This window comes from Gigantopelta aegis, chromosome 9 (assembly GCF_016097555.1).
Source record: "Gigantopelta aegis isolate Gae_Host chromosome 9, Gae_host_genome, whole genome shotgun sequence".
Lineage (NCBI taxonomy): Eukaryota > Metazoa > Mollusca > Gastropoda > Neomphalida > Peltospiridae > Gigantopelta > Gigantopelta aegis.
In genome coordinates, this window is record NC_054707.1 from 8347250 (window position 1) to 8368210 (window position 20961).

At 39.4% G+C, this 20961-nt stretch overlaps 1 protein-coding gene across 2 annotated transcripts in view; it reads right to left on the reverse strand.

The window, feature by feature from the left end:
* Nucleotides 1-20961, reverse strand: part of LOC121380852 (rap guanine nucleotide exchange factor 4-like) — a 111675-nt gene that overhangs the window by 43637 nt on the left and 47077 nt on the right. The window contains exons 3-6 of one of the 2 annotated variants that reach the window (XM_041509846.1): nt 18143-18285; nt 16410-16498; nt 13737-13883; nt 5672-5729 (exon numbers count right to left, since the gene is read on the reverse strand). In XM_041509846.1, coding sequence (XP_041365780.1) covers nt 5672-5729; nt 13737-13883; nt 16410-16498; nt 18143-18285 — 437 coding nt within the window. Of the gene's footprint in view, nt 1-5671; nt 5730-13736; nt 13890-16409; nt 16499-18142; nt 18286-20961 lie in introns of both variants that reach the window. The other variant, XM_041509842.1, reaches the window with a different exon arrangement.

Genomic DNA, 20961 nt, shown 5'->3' on the forward strand with positions numbered 1-20961 from the left:
TCTACAACTGGTATACACTGTTCCGTTTTGAGATACAGCGCATATAACAGAACTTTGCTGCTAATCGTCCGCAACTTTCCTCCTGTCTTGGATGCAAGAACTTGTACCCAAGACAGGCGTGCACTACATCAGCTTGCTTTGAGCATGTATGTAAATTATTTCCAATCCAATCCAATCCTGAAGAATAATCCTTTTTTCCTTTTTGCTAGCACCAATAAAGCCTCACAGAAAATCATTACTTATCATGCTTGGTTACCTGAAAAATGTAACGCATGCAGAGTGGGGGGTGGTTAAAGATAAAAGTAGATGCATGATGCTTATCTTGGGGGTTTTTTCTCAATCAATGTTCATGAATCATAGGCATAAGTGTACAAGACATGTAGGGGGAGGGGGGGGGGGGGACTGCCCACTCAGTGCTGGAGCAAATCCTCAACTTCAGGCAAAAACAAAAGAGATATTCAGGCAAACTGTGTTAATCTTTAAGGTACCTTTTTACCATGTATTTCCATCATTCTACCTGCAACATTAGTTGTAATCCATGTAAAAATGCATAGTGATTTGTTTGTAACCCTATATAGCTGTTTCGTAGTAATGCTAATATGAATAAATATTGTTATCCAGATTTGGGCATTTTAATAGAATTCTGGCAATAACTAGTCTCTCCCTCCTCCCCCCCCCCCCCCCCCCCCCCCCCCCCCCCCCCTCTTACAAAAATGAGAGCCCGTACACCTAAGATCCTAGCATGGGTGGGGAAAAGCCTTTTTTTCCAGTCTGGGACCGATTAACGATCTCCGAGACCAAAATTATTTTTTAAAACTTTTTAAAACCGTGTGTTTGCCGGTCCCACTTCCGTCATTCTTGTCGGTCCGAGGCATGTGTCCATTACTTGTATTGGAACAAATTCTGTTTATTGGCGGTGTTTCTGCACATGTTTATTTGTCTACATCAATCAGCTGTGATCATCACAGAGGGTCAACTTTTATCATGTCTGGAATCCAATTTAAAAAAAACATTTGATGTGCTAATCTGCCATGCAGGTGGGTATAATAAATTAATAATGGTTTTTTTAATCAGGTGCACTGGCTGGAACGAGAAATAGCCCAATAGGCCCATTGACGGAGATCGATCTCGGACCCACTGCGCATCAAGCTACGTGTCGCCCCCTTTAAGCTACATGTAAGACACATGTGAAAATCAATGTTTGTTACATTTTTATTTTTTCAAACTTGACAAGAAGAATGGGCACTTTCATAATAAGCTGTCATGACTTGTGTGTTTTGATAACTGAAATTATGTAAACATAATATTCATGTTCTCTCAAAACATTCTGTTTAAACTGTTAGAAAGTTTAATGTAATGTTTACATTTCTTGTATGTTTTCCCATCACAAACTGACATAATATTGACGTCAGCTTTTAAACATTGTGTAATGTAGACAAAGATCTTTGCATGTACGTAGGCTATGCATGTTGACCAATCCCAGCTGTTAAATAATAACACAAATAAATAATTGTTTAAAAGACAGTATTGAAATCGAAGTAAGTGTTCTGTTAAATTCTTAACCTACATGTACGTTTAATAAGAGGTCTTGTGGTGTTTAAAAAAAATAACCTCCTGTATGTATGTATCTGTTCTAAACTCACTGATGTACATGAGTACATTTTAAACAGAAACGCAACTACATGTATGTGAATGTGTAATTTCAACACAAACAAGTCAACATAGGATATATCAAATGGGATATGTCAAATGAATAGCTTTATAATACATAAAATTCAGTCAACATATTTTTAGGGAGGCCTACCCAAAATGAGTTGTTTTTAGGGCCTCCACAAGTCCAAAACATTGGACTCGAGTACTCAAGGATAACTCAGCCCAGACACTAGATGATAATGATGACTAAGGAATAAAGTAAAATAACATTATGCATCTTAATTCCAGCGCTGAACATGGATACCAAATCATGCCATTGCATTCTACTTTTGTTTTCCCTATAATGTAGCCGGCGGCATGCATATGACAAAGTGACTTAAAAAATATAATTAAATGAGAGTTCTCTTCCTTGCACGGGTACTCGTGTCTCATGGAGAGCCTAGTTGTTCTCAGTCAGTTATAGACATCGGATGATCCCACCAAGAAAGCTGATTTAGGCGGGTTATTTTTAGGTTGCCTGCACGTTTTAATCACAAGGCCTGGAGAAATAAAGGTAATTTTTCCACATTTTAATTTGTAAACATTATTTTATGTAAAAAAACAATGAGAGAGAAAAAGGAAGAAGCTCCATGGAGTAAAAAGTTGATAAATGACATTCCAGTAAGTGCCAGTGTGTGACTAATTAATCGTCTTTCCACTTTCCCTTCATTCCACACTGCCTCATAAAGACAAATCTCTCTAGATGGATTCTGTGACGGTGGTTATGGTTCTATTTCTCTCACTGACAGGAACACGCTTCCTGAGTGAGCCGTTTCTCTCTCCCCGACTAGCGGGATTAGTTTGTAACAGCAACAAGGTGCCACAGACCACCGACATGAGTCTAATGCAATTACAGAGGACTTATCGTCACATCTTTGCTATGAGATGATTAGACCGATATTCAAACAAAACCTGATCGCAATGTATTGATCACTCTCTGCTTTAATGATGGTCATATAAAGAACAAAATACATCTATTAAGTCAAAATGAGAAAAATGGGAAAACTGTTAGCATTATCCAAAGTGGCATTTTCTGTCCAAGATGACTTCAATGGAAATGGGCATTATTTTAATATGTAGTGCTGCACAAGACATGAAAGAGGGAGAGGGAGGGAGAGAGGGAGGGAGGGAGAGAGAGAGAGAGGGGGGAGAGAAAGGGAGAGAGAGGGGAGGGAGGGGAGGGAGTGAGTGAGTGAAAGAGAGATGGGAGAGGGAGAGATGATGGAGAACAGAGAGAGAGAGAGAGAGAGAGAGAGAGAGAGAGAGCAGAGAGAGAAAGACAGATAAACAGCAAGAGAAAGAAAGAGTGGAATGAAGAATACACTGCCATCACAGACACTACAAACTCTTTGCAAAGCTCCTCCAAGGGTCTTTCTATGTACTTGACCACAGACAAGACAATAAAGCACACCCCTTAATGTACAGTTGTACCAATTGTGTGGCACTGATTGGGAGTCTGTTAGGGGTGGTCGATCCTGTAACCCGTCACACCTCATGCTAGTGCTCTACCACTGGGTCACATTCCACCCTCTAAATGGTAACAGTGATGTGTACTCCTACGCTAGAGAAGAAACACACCATTGCTATATTTACTGCTGTCAGCATGCAGGGAGGTAATAGTTATGTGTACTCCTATGCTAGAGAAGAAACACACCATTGCACATTTACTGCTGCCAGCATGCAGGGAGGTAATAGTTATGTGTACTCCTACGCTAGAGAAGAAACACGCCATAGCTACATTTACTGCTGCCAGCATGCAGGGAGGTAATAGTTATGTGTACTCTGGTGTTAGAGAAGAAACACGCCATTGCTACATTTACTGCTGCCAGCATGCAGGAAGGTAATTGTTACGTGCACTCTGAGCTAGAGAAGAAACACGCCATTGCTACATTTACTGCTGCCAACATGCAGGAAGGTAATTGTTACATGCACTCTGAGCTAGAGAAGAAACACGCCATTGCTACATTTACTGCTGCCAGCATGCAGGGAGGTAATAGTTATGTGTACTCCTACGCTAGAGAAGAAACACGCCATTGCTACATTTACTGCTGCCAGCATGCAGGGAGGTAATAGTTATGTGTACTCTGATGCTAGAGAAGAAACACGCCATTGCTACATTTACTGCTGCCAACATGCAGGAAGGTAATTGTTACGTGCACTCTGAGCTAGAGAAGAAACACGCCATTGCTACATTTACTGCTGCCAGCATGCAGGAAGGTAATTGTTACGTGTACGCTGGTGCTAGAGAAGAAACATACTGTTGCTACATTTACTGCTGCCAGCATGCAGGCATCAAAATATTTGTAAGCATGTTTCCACAAACAGGACAGTGCATCTGTTATCATGTTCACCTGGAATAGATCCTACAACTGTTATTTTTACCTTTAATGTCTATATTTAATATCTGTTTACACACACATAAAACCAAACCCAAGCCCAGCATATTTACTTCAGTTCTGTCATCTCAACTGTAGGAATAACAATTACACAACGACAGTCGATTATGGATTTCTTTCTGTAATCAGTCATCACAGCAGTACAGCCCAACCAATTAATTTTCCATTATAATCAATCAGTGGAACTTCACCGGTTCATATACTCATGGAAAAAAGTTCCTCTTCACCAAATAGAATGGTCTCTGACCAGCTGTAACGCTTGTAAATGGTTGAAAGTTTGTGGCTGTGTGGACACACCATAATTCTGCAAATCATCTTTGATTCACAAATGGTGGGATGTAGCCTTGTGGTAAAGCGCTCACCTGACGCAGTCGGTCTAGGATCGATCCCAGTCAGTGGACCCTTAATCCCTCCTTCTCTCCCTCCCTCTGTCCCTCCCTCCCTCCCTCTCTCTCTCTGTGTGTGTGTGTGTGTGTGTGTGTGTCTCTCTCTCTGTGTCTCTCTCCCTCTCTCTCTCTCTCTCTCTCTCTCTCTCTCTCTCTCTCTCTCTCTCTCTCTCTGTCTCTCTCTCTCTTTCTCTCTCTCTCTCTCTCCTCTCTATTTCTCTGTCTCTCTCTCCTCTCTCTCTCTATTTCTCTGTCTCTCTCTCCTCTCTCTCTATTTCTCTGTCTGTCTCTCCTCTCTCTCTCTCTCTCTCTCTCTCTCTCTCTGTCTGTCTCTCTCTCTCTCTCTCTCTCTCTCTCTCTCTCTCTCTCTCTCTCTCTCTCTCTCTCTCTCTCTCTCTCTCTCTCTCTCTCTCTCTCTCTCTCTCTCTCTCTCTCTCTCTCTGTCTCTCTATCTCTCTCTCTCTCTTGTTTTAATACAGTGCACCATGACTGGTATATCAAATGTTGCGGTATGTGCTATCCTGTCTGTGTGATGGTGCATATAAAAGATTCCTTGCTACTAATGAATTTCTTTTTGTGGGTTTCCTCTCTAAAACTATATGTCCAATAAATCAATGTGCACTGCTGGAGAGTTGTCAATATTCATTAATGTATTTCAATTTATTTTGATGCAATTAAAGTTTACATTTCAGTGGTTTTGAGGTGAAATATTTTGAGGTCAGCATGTTTGTACTTAATTTGGCATGATTATTTTGGGCACATGTATTTTGAGCACAACATTTATCATCTCGACTTAGATGCAATCTAAAGCCCTGGAAGGAAGGAAATGTTTATTTAACGATGCACTCAACACATTTTATATACGGTTATATGGCATCAGACATATGGTTAAGGACCACACAGATATTGAGACAGGAAACCCGCTGTCACCACTTCATGGGCTAACTCTTTTCGATCTTTTATATGCACCATCCCACAGACAGGATAGTACATACCACAGTCTTTTTTTTACACCAGTTGTGGAGCACTGGCTGAAACAAGAAATACTCCAATGGGTCCACCAATGGGGAACGATCCTAGACCAACTGCACATCAAGGCGAACACTTTATCACTGGACTACGTCCCTCCCCCTAAAGCCCTGGATGTACAAGAACGTTTTCTCCATGAGTATACAGTACAATGATAAAATATCTTACCTGTCCCTTGTAAGGAATTCAGGGGAGTAAACACACCCTCCATCAGCTGTTTGTTCCTCTGTGACAGTAAAATAAACAAAATAAACAGTTGTATAGCACAAACATTTAAAATATAATGTTCACAATCTTTTAGCTGGAAATCTGTATAAATTCCTAGAACATCCAGCGATCTAGCTGATCACTTTGCAAGTATGTGAATTATGTAAAATACTTCTTCTAAGTAATCAGTTTATATAGGTATAAGTACAAATGTATATATAGTGAATCTATCGAAAGAGATTTTTATATACCGTAAATACTTACACAGAGGCCTGCCTTGAATAGAAACCTGTCTCGATTAGATAGTTTATTTTGTTTAACAACACCATTAGAGAACACTGATATTGGATGTCAAACATATAGTAATTCTGATATAGTTTTAGAGAGGAAACTCGCTATATTTTTCCATTAGTTGCAAGGGATCATTTATATGCACCATCCCACAGACAGGATAAACATACCACAGCCTTTGATATACCAATTGTGGTGCAATGACTAGAATGAAAAATAGTCCAATGAGCCCACCAACAGGGATTGATCCTAGCCTGACTGCATATCAGGTGAATACTTTACCACTGGGCTACATCTCACCCACCTTGAATAGAAACCTGTCTCAATTAATTAGTTTATTTTGTTTAACAACACCACTAGAGCACATTGATTTACTAATTATCTGCTATTTGATCTTTGATATGCACCATCACACAGACAGGATAGCACATACCACAGCCTTTGATATACCAGTGTCGTGGTGCACTGAATAGAATGAGAAATAGCCCAATGGGACCACCGACGGGGATCAATCTTAGACCGACCATGCATCAGGTGTGTGATTTACCACTGGGCTGCATCCCGAACCTGTGCCTCGATTCCTATATAAACAGAAAATCTGGAAATAGCAGAAAGGCCATCTTCTGCTATTTTAGCTTTGTTAGGTTACTGACATACACTCGTCATTTCCATTGCATTGCATCAAAATCTTACATCCACATGATGAGAACAGGAAAGGAGAAGGGTTTTCATTTCTCGGTGAGATGACAGGTTTCCACATAAACAAGTTTAGAAGCCTACATTAGATTATGACCGTACAATAAGGCTGGGATCGATCCCCATCGGTGGGCCCATTGGGCTATTTCTCGTTCCAGCCAGTGCACCCCGACTGGTATATCAAAGGCCATGGTATATACTACCCTGTCTGTGGGATGGTGCATATAAAAGATCCCTTGCTGCTAATCGAAAAGAGTAGCCCATGAAGTGGCGACAGCAGGTTTCCTCTCTCAATATCTGTGTGGTCCTTAACTATATGTCTGATGCCATATAACCATAAATAAAATGTGTTGAGTGCGTCATTAAATAAAACATTTCTTTCTTTTTTACAATGAGGCTATGTTAGAAAATTTTGAATGCAAAAAAAATAGAAGCCTGCCTTGAACATAGGATGGGTCTCAGAGAATCATAGGAAATAAAAGATGGAAGCTTACACTTCCATTCAAAGATTTACGGTATATGTCAATAAAGAGGCTAGCACTATCTGAGGGACCTGTGTAATCCAATACGATGGTAATGTGAACTCTAGTCAGTAAACGCCTCACCTTACAAATATAGAGTATTAGGCCACCAAGAAAAGTAATACTTATTTGCTATAACACGACCCATATAACTTTTATTTACTAATGGCTTCGTTGATTCAATGGGGGGGGGGGGGAAAGAAAAAAAGAGAAGAAATTATGGACAGGGAAATAAAAAAAAGAGGAGGAAAGTAATTGGGGATACAGCATACACATTATTTTCAGTGGCCCTGTAATAAATAGTTTTTATTTTCTTATAGACTTTAGCCAATAGCATTAAGAGATTAACTAGCATTTAGTATAATTTCATAAATGTAGATGTGCCAAGGGCAGACCCATGAAACATTTTAGGGAGGGGACCAAGGGCAAATGGGCACATAGACCAACTTCCTGAAAAGGGCACTTCAATGGAAATAGTAAATATATCTTTCAAAAAGGGACACTTCAATTTTTTAGGGGGAGGGACAGGTCCCCCTGGTCCCCTCCACTGGGTCTGCCCGTGTGTGCAGGTACTGTTGAACACTAAGTTTGTTTTGTTATTTTTATATATTACATCATACATTTTAACTGACACTTGATAAGAAAGCCTAACTGGAAAATGAATAATTGAGTCGTGAAATTGAAAAGATAACCATTTATCATCCTCATCCTCAGTATAGTGAATATTTTATAAATGTATGAAGCTAAAAACAGAAACAAAGTCAGTAAAGAATGTTAATCTTTATTACTACTTTTAGTATAATCTTTTTAAAAACTAATATCACAGACTTAGGAGAGTGCCAAAATGTGTGTGTGTGTGGGGGGGGGGGGGGGACACACACACACACACACATGTGTTTGTGTGTATATATATATATATATATATATATATATATATAAATACATATATAAATATATAAAAAAAACATTGCTGCTGCTACAAAGTGGGGGCAGGGGGGCACATACCTCCTTGGCCCCTGCTTCCTACGCCTGTGAATATTCCATTTAAAGAAATAAAACACAAATTATAAATTATACTGAACAAACAAAATATATACAAATGTTAATTCAGTTTTCGTCAATTTATTTAAAATTATTCAGTCTGAATCCCATTTGTTTTTGTGTCTATAAATTAAATTATCAATGTGAATATTTTATGCCTATTTTCAGTTTATTTACCAAAACTACTCCCCACCCCACCCCCACTCCATTATCTAGACTGTGTACAACCCTGGTATCACATGGTCACATTCCCCCCACCCCACTCCATTATCTAGACTGTGAACAACCCTGGTATCACATGGTCACATCCCCCACCCACCCAATTCCATTATCTAGACTGTGTACAACCCTGGTATCACATGGTCACATTCTCCCCCCCCCCCCCCCACTCCATTATCTAGACTGTGTACAACCCTGGTATCACATGGTCACATTCCTTCCCCCCCACCCCACCCCACTCCATTATCTAGACTGTGTACAACCCAGGTATCACATGGTCACATTCCCCCCACCCCACCCCCAATTATTTAGACAAGGTACAACCCTGGTATCACATGGTCATATTCCCCCACCCCACTCCATTATCTAGACTGTGTACAACCCTGGTATCACATGGTCACATTCCCCCCACCCCACCCCCCAATTATTTAGACAAGGTACAACCCTGGTATCACATGGTCATATTCCCCCACCCCACCCCCCAATTATTTAGACACGGTATAACCCTGGTATAACATGGTCACATTCCCCCCACCCCCAATTATTTAGACAAGGTACAACCCTGGTATCACATGGTAACAGAAATGTATCTGGAGTTCTATAGATCCAACTGAAGAATGTAACTAAAGGGTTGACTATTTAATTAAACTATTTTACACTTAGTAAATAATACATTCTGTTTCAAACATCAGTTTTTAAAAGTGAAAACTATAAAATGTACATACAGTATAAAAATATTACTACATAAGTACACACCCAGATACATCTTTAAAACGTAACAGAACTTTTATCATTCATCTTTTAAAAATAATGCAAGTCTTGGGTGTAATAAAAACAAGACTGAAAGCCATTACAATGGTGTCTTCCCTTTCTTTCACCACCATCACGTAGACCATAGCCCTCTGAGCATTACGTTGTTGGGTAACTGCTGGATGCTATCAATACTAAACACTCTCACTGAATACAGATTGGTGCTATGATATTCTTAATTAGCCGCACAGACACGACGGTCCAATAAAATACTGACGGCCAAGGATGCGACACAAAGGCTTGATCAATCTAATCAAGGACTGGAAGCCAAAAAGATGATAGATGAACTGTTTCACTGTTGGTGTGGGTAATTGTTGGCATGCTTCCATTGGTAACATGCTCATTTCATGCGCAGTCGGTCTAGGATTGAACCCCATCGGTGAACCCATTGGGCTATTTCTCATTCCAGCTAGTGCACAATGACTGGTATATCAAAGGTCATGGTAGGTGTTATCCTGTCTGTGTGATGGTGCAAAAAAAGATCCATTGATACTTGGTGGTGTCATGGTTAAGACTAAAGGCTGGTAGGTTGATATCCCGGTACTGGCTCCCACCCAGAAAGAGTTTAATGATTCAGTGAGTAGGTGTAAAGTCACTGCATCGACTTCTTTCTCACTAACCAATAACCACTAATCACTAACTCTCCGTCCTGGACAGGCAGCCCAGATAGCTGAAGTGTGTGCTCAGGACAGCATGCACAAAAATAAATTGCAATGAATGAATGAATGAATGAATGAATGAATGAATGGAAAATGTAGTGAGTTTCTCTCTAAGACTATATGTCAGAATTAACAAATATTTGATATCCAACAGCCGATGTTTAATAAATCAATGTGCGCTTGAGGTGTCGTTAAACAAAACAAACTTTAACTTTTAGCTTCCCTAAGAGAACATTTCAAGCATGTCTGTTTTAGACACAGTCTCTGTTTCCGCTCGAGTTAGGTTCAAGACAAGCCTTTGCTTTGACAACAAAATGATTAATATTTGTATTACTGCAACAAGATTCAATGTAAATCTGAATTAACATTTACATTTGGGGCCAAATTTACGAAGCCTGTTTTTCTTAAATGCAGGTGTTTAAGCATTGTGAATGTTTGTAGTTACACACGTGTGTTAGACATAAACACGCTTTGTAAATTCAGCCCATAATGTTTCATAAACAAATACATGTATATAGAGAATAATACATGAGTTGTTTATATAGAAAAGACTATATGAGTGGTCATTAGATGCTATTTATCTCACAACGAGTTGTTTATATAGAGAATACTACATGAGTGGCCGTTAGATACCATTTATTTCTTAACGAGTTGTTTTAAAATGTATCTTACGCATCACAGACAAATGATTGTGAGGTTAACTATATGTCACAGTGTAATCAATTTCATTTGTGCTGTTTTTTTCATTGGATGTATGGAGGCTTTTGGTTTAACGTTTTCCTGTTAAAATATATTAAAAATGACTTCTTAAGGGTGTGTAAGAAATAGAATAATACATTTGTGCCTGTTATAGGTGATAATCTTACAACTCGTAGTTCCCAAAAGTATCTAACTGGTCATATATGTCTGGAATACCGATTACACTTTCCTTTAGACACTAATAAACATCCCGCTCATGTTTCTGCATGGCGGTGCCTTTAGTTCAGTGCTTATTACTGCTACAGCTTTCACCAACAGTTAAGACATTTAACCGACTAACTTCCACACAGCTAATCAATTGTAACTGCTATCAGTGCCAGTTAATACACAGGTCAACAATCCGTGTGTGTTACCGTGCCATGAGTGGACAGATCAATAGATTTTATTTTATTGAAACCGTCTGCAAAACGTTCACATGGCTCTTCTTAATGAACAAGAATCGGAGATAATGGCATTTGCTGTCACTTGAGAATACTGTTTTAGATGTCTCGGGGAAATGAAAACTACCTCTTAATAGTAACGAAAACCGCTACTTAATACAAGGTGTTTGAAACGAAAACTGTCAGTTCGATTACACTGAATGTGTTCAGACTGTTCTTGATTAAACCTAATATACAGCGGATGTTAAAACTCTTTCTAAAATTATCTGGAAATAATCTAAAAAAACAAAAAAACAATTACTGTAAGGAATATAGGCAGTATTATTTACAACTGGCCTCATATTTCATTGAAATGAAAATGATAAAACTATTATTGCATTTAAAAGTGTGTTTATTTTTGTAAGAGAGATGTAGGACCCTTGCTGTAATGCCATAAAGCATGACATCATCTTTATAGGCTGGGTGGAAAATAACAGTCGACAATAGAGTGATATAAATCAATGTCATTATCAAATGAATAAACTGTTATTCCATTTTAAGACCAAAATGGCAGATACAAATTACAATAATGGCACTGAAAGCAGTTATTTCAGGGTTTGTCAATATAGGTCTCTTTACCCAGTATTTATTCTCCCATTTTTAAAACAGAGAGGAAACGCATTTAGTGGGCACCCCGATTTATTTTGTTTTATTATTATTTTATTTTTTTCATGTCTAATGAAAATAGGGCAGAATTCTAGAATGCTATAAATACATTATTCCAAATAATCAACACCAAAAAACTGTTACTATTTCCAAAGTAGCATATATCCATTATTCCTAAGTATTTTTTACAATATTTATTTTTTCTCTTTTCTAATGGTCAGAAAAAGGTAAATTCTCAAAAAATTATTAATGAGTTCCTATAAGAAGCCCTCTCCAGTAAGAAGTCACATGTCTAAAATCACCATCTCCCTTACCATCTAATATATTTCTGACCTGTATTAAGTAGCCACCTGTTTAAAAAGGCCATCTCCCTAATCATCTAATATATTTCTGGCCTGTATTAACCAGCCACCTGTCTAAAAAGGCCATCTCTATAATCAGCCACCTTAACATTCTCCCAAATCCTCTAACACACTTTTAACAGACTTGTTTAAAGCACCCACCACCTTGAGAGTTCACATTATAAGGCTCACTTTGGTGGCTGTATAACAAATAAATAAACTCTGCTGAGGGGGATTCGAACCAGAGACTCTGTGTAGGAAGTAGTATTCTACCAACTGAGCTAATAGGTAAATTCCCACTAGCTGCTGCCAGTAGGAGCACTTAACAACACCACTAGAGCACACTGATTTATTAATAATCGGCTATTGGATGTCAAACATTTGGTAATTCTGACATGTAGTCTTAGTGAGGAAACCTACTACATTTTTTCATTAGAAGCAAGGTATCTTTTATATGCACTATCCCACAGACAGGATTGCACATACCAAGGCCTTTGATATACCATTCATGAAATAACCCAATTGGCCTACCGACGTGGATCGATCCCAGACTGAAGAAAGAAATGTTTTATTTAACGACGCTCTCAACACATTTTATAGAAAGAAAGAAAGAAATATTTTATTTAACGATGCACTCATCACATTTTATTTACAGTTATATGGTGTCGGACATATGGCTAAGGACCACACAGATATTGAGAGTGGAAACCCATTGTCACCACTTCATGGACTACTCTTTTTGATTAGCAGCAAGGGATCTTTTATATGCACCATCCCACAGACAGGATAACACATACCACGGCCTTTGATATACCAGTCTTGGTGCACTAGCTGGAGAGAGAAATAGCCCAATGGGCCCACTGACGGGGATCGATCTCAGACCGACCATGCATCAAGAGAACGCTGTACCACTGGGCTAAGTCCTGCCAATCCCAGACTGCGCATTAAGCGAGTGTTTTACCATTGAGCTACATCCCGCCCCCATGTTACCAACACTACTACAAGTTCTGTTTTTATACACATTTACTTGTATTCCTACAGCAAGCACTACTACTGGACTACTAAACTAGACTGTGGTGTCTACACCGGTCGTATGATATATTAAGCACTACTACTGGACTACTAAACTAGACTGTGGTGTCTACACCGGTCGTATGATATATTAAGCACTACTACTGGACTACTAAACTAGACTGTGGTGTCTACACCGGTCGTATGATATATTAAGCACTACTACTGGACTACTAAACTAGACTGTGGTGTCTACACCGGTCGTATGATATATTAAGCACTACTACTGGACTACTAAACTAGACTGTGGTGTCTACACCGGTCGTATGATATATTAAGCACTACTACTGGACTACTAAACTAGACTGTGGTGTCTACACCGGTCGTATGATATATTAAGCACTACTACTGGACTACTAAACTAGACTGGTGTCTACACCGGTCGTATGATATATTAAGCACTACTACTGGACTACTAAACTAGACTGTGGTGTCTACACCGGTCGTATGATATATTAAGCACTACTACTGGACTACTAAACTAGACTGTGGTGTCTACACCGGTCGTATGATATATTAAGCACTACTACTGGACTACTAAACTAGACTGTCGTGTCTACACCGATCACATGATATATTAAGCAGTCTCCTACCTCCCAGAGGATCTTGAAGTCTTTCTGCTCGACCCGGATGAGTTCTGTGAAGTCCTGCGTGATGACGGTCGCGTGTCGTGGTTTGTTGGTGAGGATCGATTCGCCGAACGATGTCCCCGCGCCGAGAACACACAGCGTGACGGCGTCCTCAAACAAAAATCACAGGCAGAATAGAAGCAAAGTAGTCACAAAGTAGTCACAAAGTAGTCACAAAGATGTCATAAAGTAGTCATAAAGTAGTCAAAAAGATGCCTTCACAAAGTAGAATGAAAGATATCGTCACAAAGTAGTCGGAAAGTAGTCACAAATATGTCAGGAAGTAGTCACAAAGATGTCACAAAGAAGTCAAAATGATGTCACAAAGTAGTCACAAATATGTTGTCACGAAGTAATCACAACAGTGTCACAAAGTAGTCACAAAGAAGTCATAAAAATTTCACAAAGTAGTCAAAAAGATGTCACCCAGTAGTCACAAATTAGTCACAAAGATGTCACTAAGTAGTCAAAAAATATGTCACAAAGTAGTAAAAAAATATGTCACAAAGATGTCATAAAGTAGTCACAAAATAGTCACAAAAAAGTCGTAAAGATGTCACAAAGATGTCATAAAGTAGTCACAAAATAGTCACAAAGAAGTCGTAAAGATGTCACAAAGATGTCAAAAAGTAGTCACAAATATGTCACAAAGTAGTCACAAACATGCAACACAGAGATGACGAACGGAGTGTGTGTTTGAACATGGACCTAGCAGATCCGTTTCTCGACATTTTCCCAAGACACCTATATGAATAACATTGTAAAAAATTGTTTCAGCCTCAGCAAACTCCCCAGCCTATGCCCCTGATGCCATTGTGTAAACACATCACAAACATAATAGATAATGATAAGGAGATAATTTTTATGATGGCCATCTGGGATTTTGATATTTTTTATATTACCAGAAAACTTCTCAAGATAGCTCTTAAGCTAAAATAAATTACCGATACTTCAAAACATGGTTTAATCTACATCTGATATTTCAAAACATTGTTTTATTCTATGTTTATTAAGTGTACATTTTTTTTTGTTAAACTCAATCTAGGATGCTAGAAAAAAAACCGCAGCTAAAATAAAGCCATTATTAACTGTGATCACCGGCCTCGATGGTGTCGTGGTTAAGCCATCAGACATAAGGCTGGTATAGATAACGCATTCACAGACAGGTAACGGCTACCACCCAGAGCGAGTTTTAACAACTCAATGGGTAGGTGTATGACCACTACACCCTCTTCTCTCTCACTAACCACTAACATGTAACAACTAACCCACTGTCCTGGACAGGCAGCCCAGATAGCTGAGGTGTGTGCCCAGGACAGTGTGCTTGAACCTTAATTGGATATAAGCACGCAAAAAAGTTGAAGTAAATTAAGTGAATTGTGATTAGTGCTGGTTGGAACTGACAACAGTACTGGTTTGGTCAGTTCCGACCAGCACTTGAAAGATGAATGCAGAACTGCTATCGCTGTCCATGCAGTCAACCATGACACGTACATGTATGTCAAAATAACAGTCATGCATGAACTGCACACAACATGCCTCACCAACATGGCTTTCAGCATGTCATTTATTACTGGGGTATATTCTCCAGTTACATCTCCTCCATCTCCTCTCCCGCATCACCTTTCACATTTACCTGTTACCCATAACACCACTGATGAAAAGTGTTGGTGCCCCACCCCCCTCACGCCCATTCCACCAATGTATAAAATCCTGACTATGCCAATTCATATTATTTTCACCATTCATAAATTTGCACACAGAACCCTGCATTTAGGCTACAGTTGCCTGTAGTGTATTTATTCAGGCCCTGCATTTAGGCTACAGTTACCTGTAGTGTACTGAGTCAGGCCCCCGATCTTATCGGAGGTCGGACTCGGGATGGGCGTGTTCGAAACCCCAGTGGTATATGAGCATGTTAAACCTGTTACCTACCTACCTACCTAGTGTACATGCCTGAACCTCTTTTGGATATAGGCACATTAATAAAGTAACAGTAACAGTACCTTTAGTGGAAAATTATCTCCAATATGCACATTCATAAAAAGACAGGACAGCATATGTTACAGACTTTTTTGAAGCACTGATTGGAAGGTGAATTGTTCAGAATGCCTCATTTCACTACAAAGGTGAATGTCCACTCTTGATGAATACCAGCTATGGCCTACCAGTGAGAAAGCTAACCAATAGAATCTAATAAATAGGTCTATATGTACTGATGCTGAAACCTTATCTGTGTGAGACTGTGTGAATTGGGCCATTTCAACAAAAGTGTTGACAATAAACACCCAAGTTACATTGTCAATGCAGCTACAGTGTGCATGTATGGACTGAATGGACCTAACAATGCTGGTGTGTGTGTCATATATATATATATATATGTAGAGACACACACATGCACACACCAGCATTGTATATATATATATAGAGAGAGAGAGAGAGAGAGAGAGAGAGAGAGAGAGAGAGAGAGAGAGAGAGAGAGAGAGAGAGAGAGAGAGAGAGAGAGAGAGAGAGAGAGAGAGAGAGAGAGACAGAGACAGAGACAGAGAGACAGACAGATAGAGACAGAGAGAGAGAGACTGAATAATCTCCTTTTTAGTATCACTGTGAAAAATGGAAATCCATGTAAATATTTACCTTTTGTAGACCAGTTTCTGAGAGAGTGACTTGAAGAGATCCTGATAACACAGTGTACCAGTTAGTTCCGATGTCACCTTGACGAAACACTGAAACACAACACAAAATATCAACACAAAATATCAGCTGATACAACAGACAACATTAGCTAACTGCTAATGTTTACCTAGTTCCAGATGAATCCACTTCCCATAAACAACAACAATAAAAGTCTTGTCGGACATGTTTACTCTTTGTTTAATGGTAGATTTTTAAAAAATTAAAACAAAGAGTCCTATTATTATTCCTACTATTATTAGTAGTAAAACATTCTGTATATAGAACATGGCCAGTGAATATAAACCTTAAAATACAGACTTTAGTAGTCTGAATTGCTGTATGCTAATTTGCGGAATGCATATTTCAACTACTGCAATTAAGAAAATGTTCATGGCAAAAAATACCTGCCATTGAAAAAAACCCCGGAATATAGACCAAGGCAAAATAGTGCTGTGGAGAATTAAAAACTCCACAACATTGCTGATTGCCGTGGGTAACTGTAGGGGTTGATTATTAGTTTTTTATGGCATTGCTATAATATTAAAGTCTACAGGTGTTACTGAAACCTTGGATGTAGACTTTTAAAGATTTATAATCCAAGGACCTGGAACTGGTAATTAAGAAGTCATTAGCATACAATAATAAATGTTTGAATCTGGCTTGATTCCATAGCTGAAGGTTAATTTATATTTACATGTATAAGCATATGAGACAAACACACTCATTCTCATACCCCTGTAATGTAACCGGCGGCAACCAATATATGGCAAAATGATGTTAAAATATATTAAATAAGAATGCTCTTCCTTGTACAGTGCTTGAACCTTAATTGGATATAGGCAGATTAATGTGTTATCCTATTGTATCATATGTACGGGTACTCGAGTGCCTGTGAACGGACTCGAGTCTTGCTAGACTTGGCCCGTGCCCGAGTACTCGGGTGCCTGTGAACGGACTCGAGTCTTGCTAGACTTGGCCCGTGCCCGAGTACTCGAGTGCCTGTGAACGGACTCGAGTCTTGCTAGACTTGGCCCGTGCCCGAGTACTCGAGTGCCTGTGAACGGACTCGAGTCTTGCTAGACTTGGCCCGTGCCCGAGTACTCGAGTGCCTGTGAACGGACTCGAGTCTTGCTAGACTTGGCCCGTGCCCGAGTACTCGGGTGCCTGTGAACGGACACGAGTCTTGCTAGACTTGGCCCGTGCCCGAGTACTCGAGTGCCTGTGAACGGACTCGAGTCTTGCTAGACTTGGCCCGTGCCCGAGTACTCGAGTGCCTGTGAACGGACTCGAGTCTTGCTAGACTTGGCCCGTGCCCGAGTACTCGAGTGCCTGTGAACGGACTCGAGTCTTGCTAGACTTGGCCCGTGTATGGGTACTCGAGTGCCTGTGAACGGACTCGAGTCTTGCTAGACTTGGCCCGTGCCCGAGTACTCGAGTGCCTGTGAACGGACTCGAGTCTTGCTAGACTTGGCCCGTGCCCGAGTACTCGAGTGCCTGTGAACGGACTCGAGTCTTGCTAGACTTGGCCCGTGCCCGAGTACTCGAGTGCCTGTGAACGGACTCAAGTCTTGCTAGACTTGGCCCGTGCCCGAGTACTCGGGTGCCTGTGAACGGACTCGAGTCTTGCTAGACTTGGCCCGTGCCCGAGTACACGGGTACTCGTGGAGACCCTATACACTATTCCTACAACTCACATGTAACTCCTTTGTCAAGATCTTCATAGTAGCCATAGTAACAGATCTGCTGTAGGAGGAGGGGGTGGAACTTCTCGAGGGGTTTGATGTCTTTAAGTCTCGAGTAGATGATGTCCAGGTCCTCCCCCGTCCGGTCTGCGGGTCTGAAACAAATTAAAAAGTTAGTTTAAAGTTTGTCTTATTTAATGATAATACTAGAGCCCATTGATTTATTAAACATCAGCTATTGGATGTTAAACATTAGGTAATTTTTAAACATAGTCTTAGAGAGGAAACCCACTACATTTTTTTACTAGTAGCAAGGGATCTTTCATATGTGCAGTCCCACAGACAGGATAGCACATACCACTGCCAGTCGTGGTGCACTGGATGGAACGAGAGATAGCCCAATGGGCCCACCCAAGGGGATCAATCCCAGACTGACTGCGCATCAAGCGAATGCTTTACCACTGGGCTATGTCCCACCCCTTGTACACGGAGCCGAGTGCTACAACCCAACATTAAAAAATCAATTTAAAAAAAAAAAAAAAAAAACGCAGCAAACAACCACTGGGGTAACAAATACTAATTTTTCTGGCTTAACAAAAGTAATTTTTTAATTTCCTGATAATTCAAGGCTATTTCTACTTTTGAGAATGATCTCCATGACTGCGATGCATCAGACCAGCGCCTGAGACACTAATCACGAGTGTAACTGGATAAACTAACATCAATTTTACCTAATAACGTGCCAGTGATTGATTCTCAAGTGCTTTGCCTGTGATTAAGCCAACTCTAACTCTAATTTCCTGGTAAGTGATGCAACGTTTAACTTTGTTTCTCTCCGACTAATTCAATAGAGGACAGCATAGGACAGCTTTAGACTAACAGAGTAAGTCATTATCGTCATTTGTACGAAATACATCAAACTGTACAAAGTAAACATTGGTAGTTATTTTATATTCATCTAATAGTGATGTTAGGCTGAAAACAGGTGGGTTTTTTCGTAGAACAAAGAATATATTGAAAACAAAGAGAATGTTTCTCATGGAATGAGTCCTTAAGATGCAAGTTACTGTGTTGATTAATTTCTATCAGTCTTTAGAGAAATATCTTGGATTAGAATAGCTAGGAGTAGGAATAGGAATAGGAATATTTACCTCAGTACATCATAGTTTTAAGAAGTGTGTGCACAGGGGATTGCTGGAGGGTCATGTCCCCCACCTCACCCAAATGACATTTCTTCTTTTTTTCCTCACCACCTTTAATATATGCCTGTTGCTCAATAACTTGACTTGTAGACAGTGTGAGTAGCCTCCTCACAGTGGCATGACATTTTTTTGTTAAACTATTAAATTTTATAAAATCATACACACACACACACACACACACACACATACAGCATAAATACATGTACATACATTCATACACCCCCCCCCCCCCCCCCCCCCGATATAAAATCCTGGCTATGCCAGTGCCTCCTCAATGTAAAACCCTAGCTAAGTCAATATTGATGATTATGCATTGCCCAACCCAACCCTCCACCCTCCAACCCCCACCCTCCACCCTCCACCCTCCACCCCAGTTGTATACAGTGCCAGATTTATAAGGGACCCCCAGACTAAGGACTTCCTTTATAAAAAAAATTTAATAATTATAAAATTAGTTCATTTTTTTTATTTGTCATGTAATTTAAAATTTATGTTGAGGGCCCCCCCCCCGAACCTGAATTGCCCCGTGCCCCCCTGCAAGAGGGGCCCCCCAGACTAAGGACTTCTTTTATAAAAAGAATGTAATAATTATAAAATTAGTTTTTTTATTTTATTTGTCATGTAATTTAATTTCTATGTTGAGGACCCCCCCGAACCAAAATTGCCCCGTGCCCCCCCCCCCCCAAGCTCTAAATCTGGCCCTGGTTGTATAACAAATAAATATATAACAGATTCCTCTATTGCTAACATCTATTAACATTTTAAACTAAAATTATTTGGTGTTTTAATATAGGCCTATTATTATTTCATTACCTGGTTTATTAATATCTAAGAGAAAAAAAACCCTCTACTACCACATAGGCTATTCCTAAACTACAGAAAGGGATTTTTTTTATTCACTTTTCCATAGATAGGGCAGTACATACCTTGGTATTTAATGTGCCAGTCAGTGGACTCTGATGACATGTGGGGGAAAACCCTGAATTTATCAAGACCCAACAATTCTAGAACCCAATATGACACATAGAAGTAGGTTTTGACTGAAGTACTCTAAAATATTCTTTCACAATAAAATGACATCAATTCAGTTTATTTTTAAATGTCAAATTATTTTTAAATATTTGTTTACAATAAAATTACTAAATATATGACGTTAAACTGTAGATGATACTGAGGACTCCTATACTCATTCAAAATACAATGAAGTAAAAAAAAAAAAAATTAAATATTAAAAAATATCCATGCAATTTCTATGTCAGAATATATTCTGTGAAAAATACAACACTGTCGAGAGGGTCATGTGACTAATAATTTTTGGGAGTGTTCTCAACTGATAAGTACTGTATAAAAAAAATCAACATAGGTTGACAACAAAAATGTTCAGTTAACAGCCTTCATGCCTGATCACCACCTCGTGTTGCTGTTATACAAGTGACACTATACCACTTGTACCGTTGTTATTAGTTAGTACTACATATCGCAAGTTACTTCCAACCAATGGGTTGTTTAAATACTACAGAGGTCAACCTAAGTGTAACATCAAGGAAAGATTTCAAAAAGTATATCAGACAAAAAGTATATCAGAATTATGTAGTATTTTTTTAATGAGGAATATTGAGCTGCTACAAT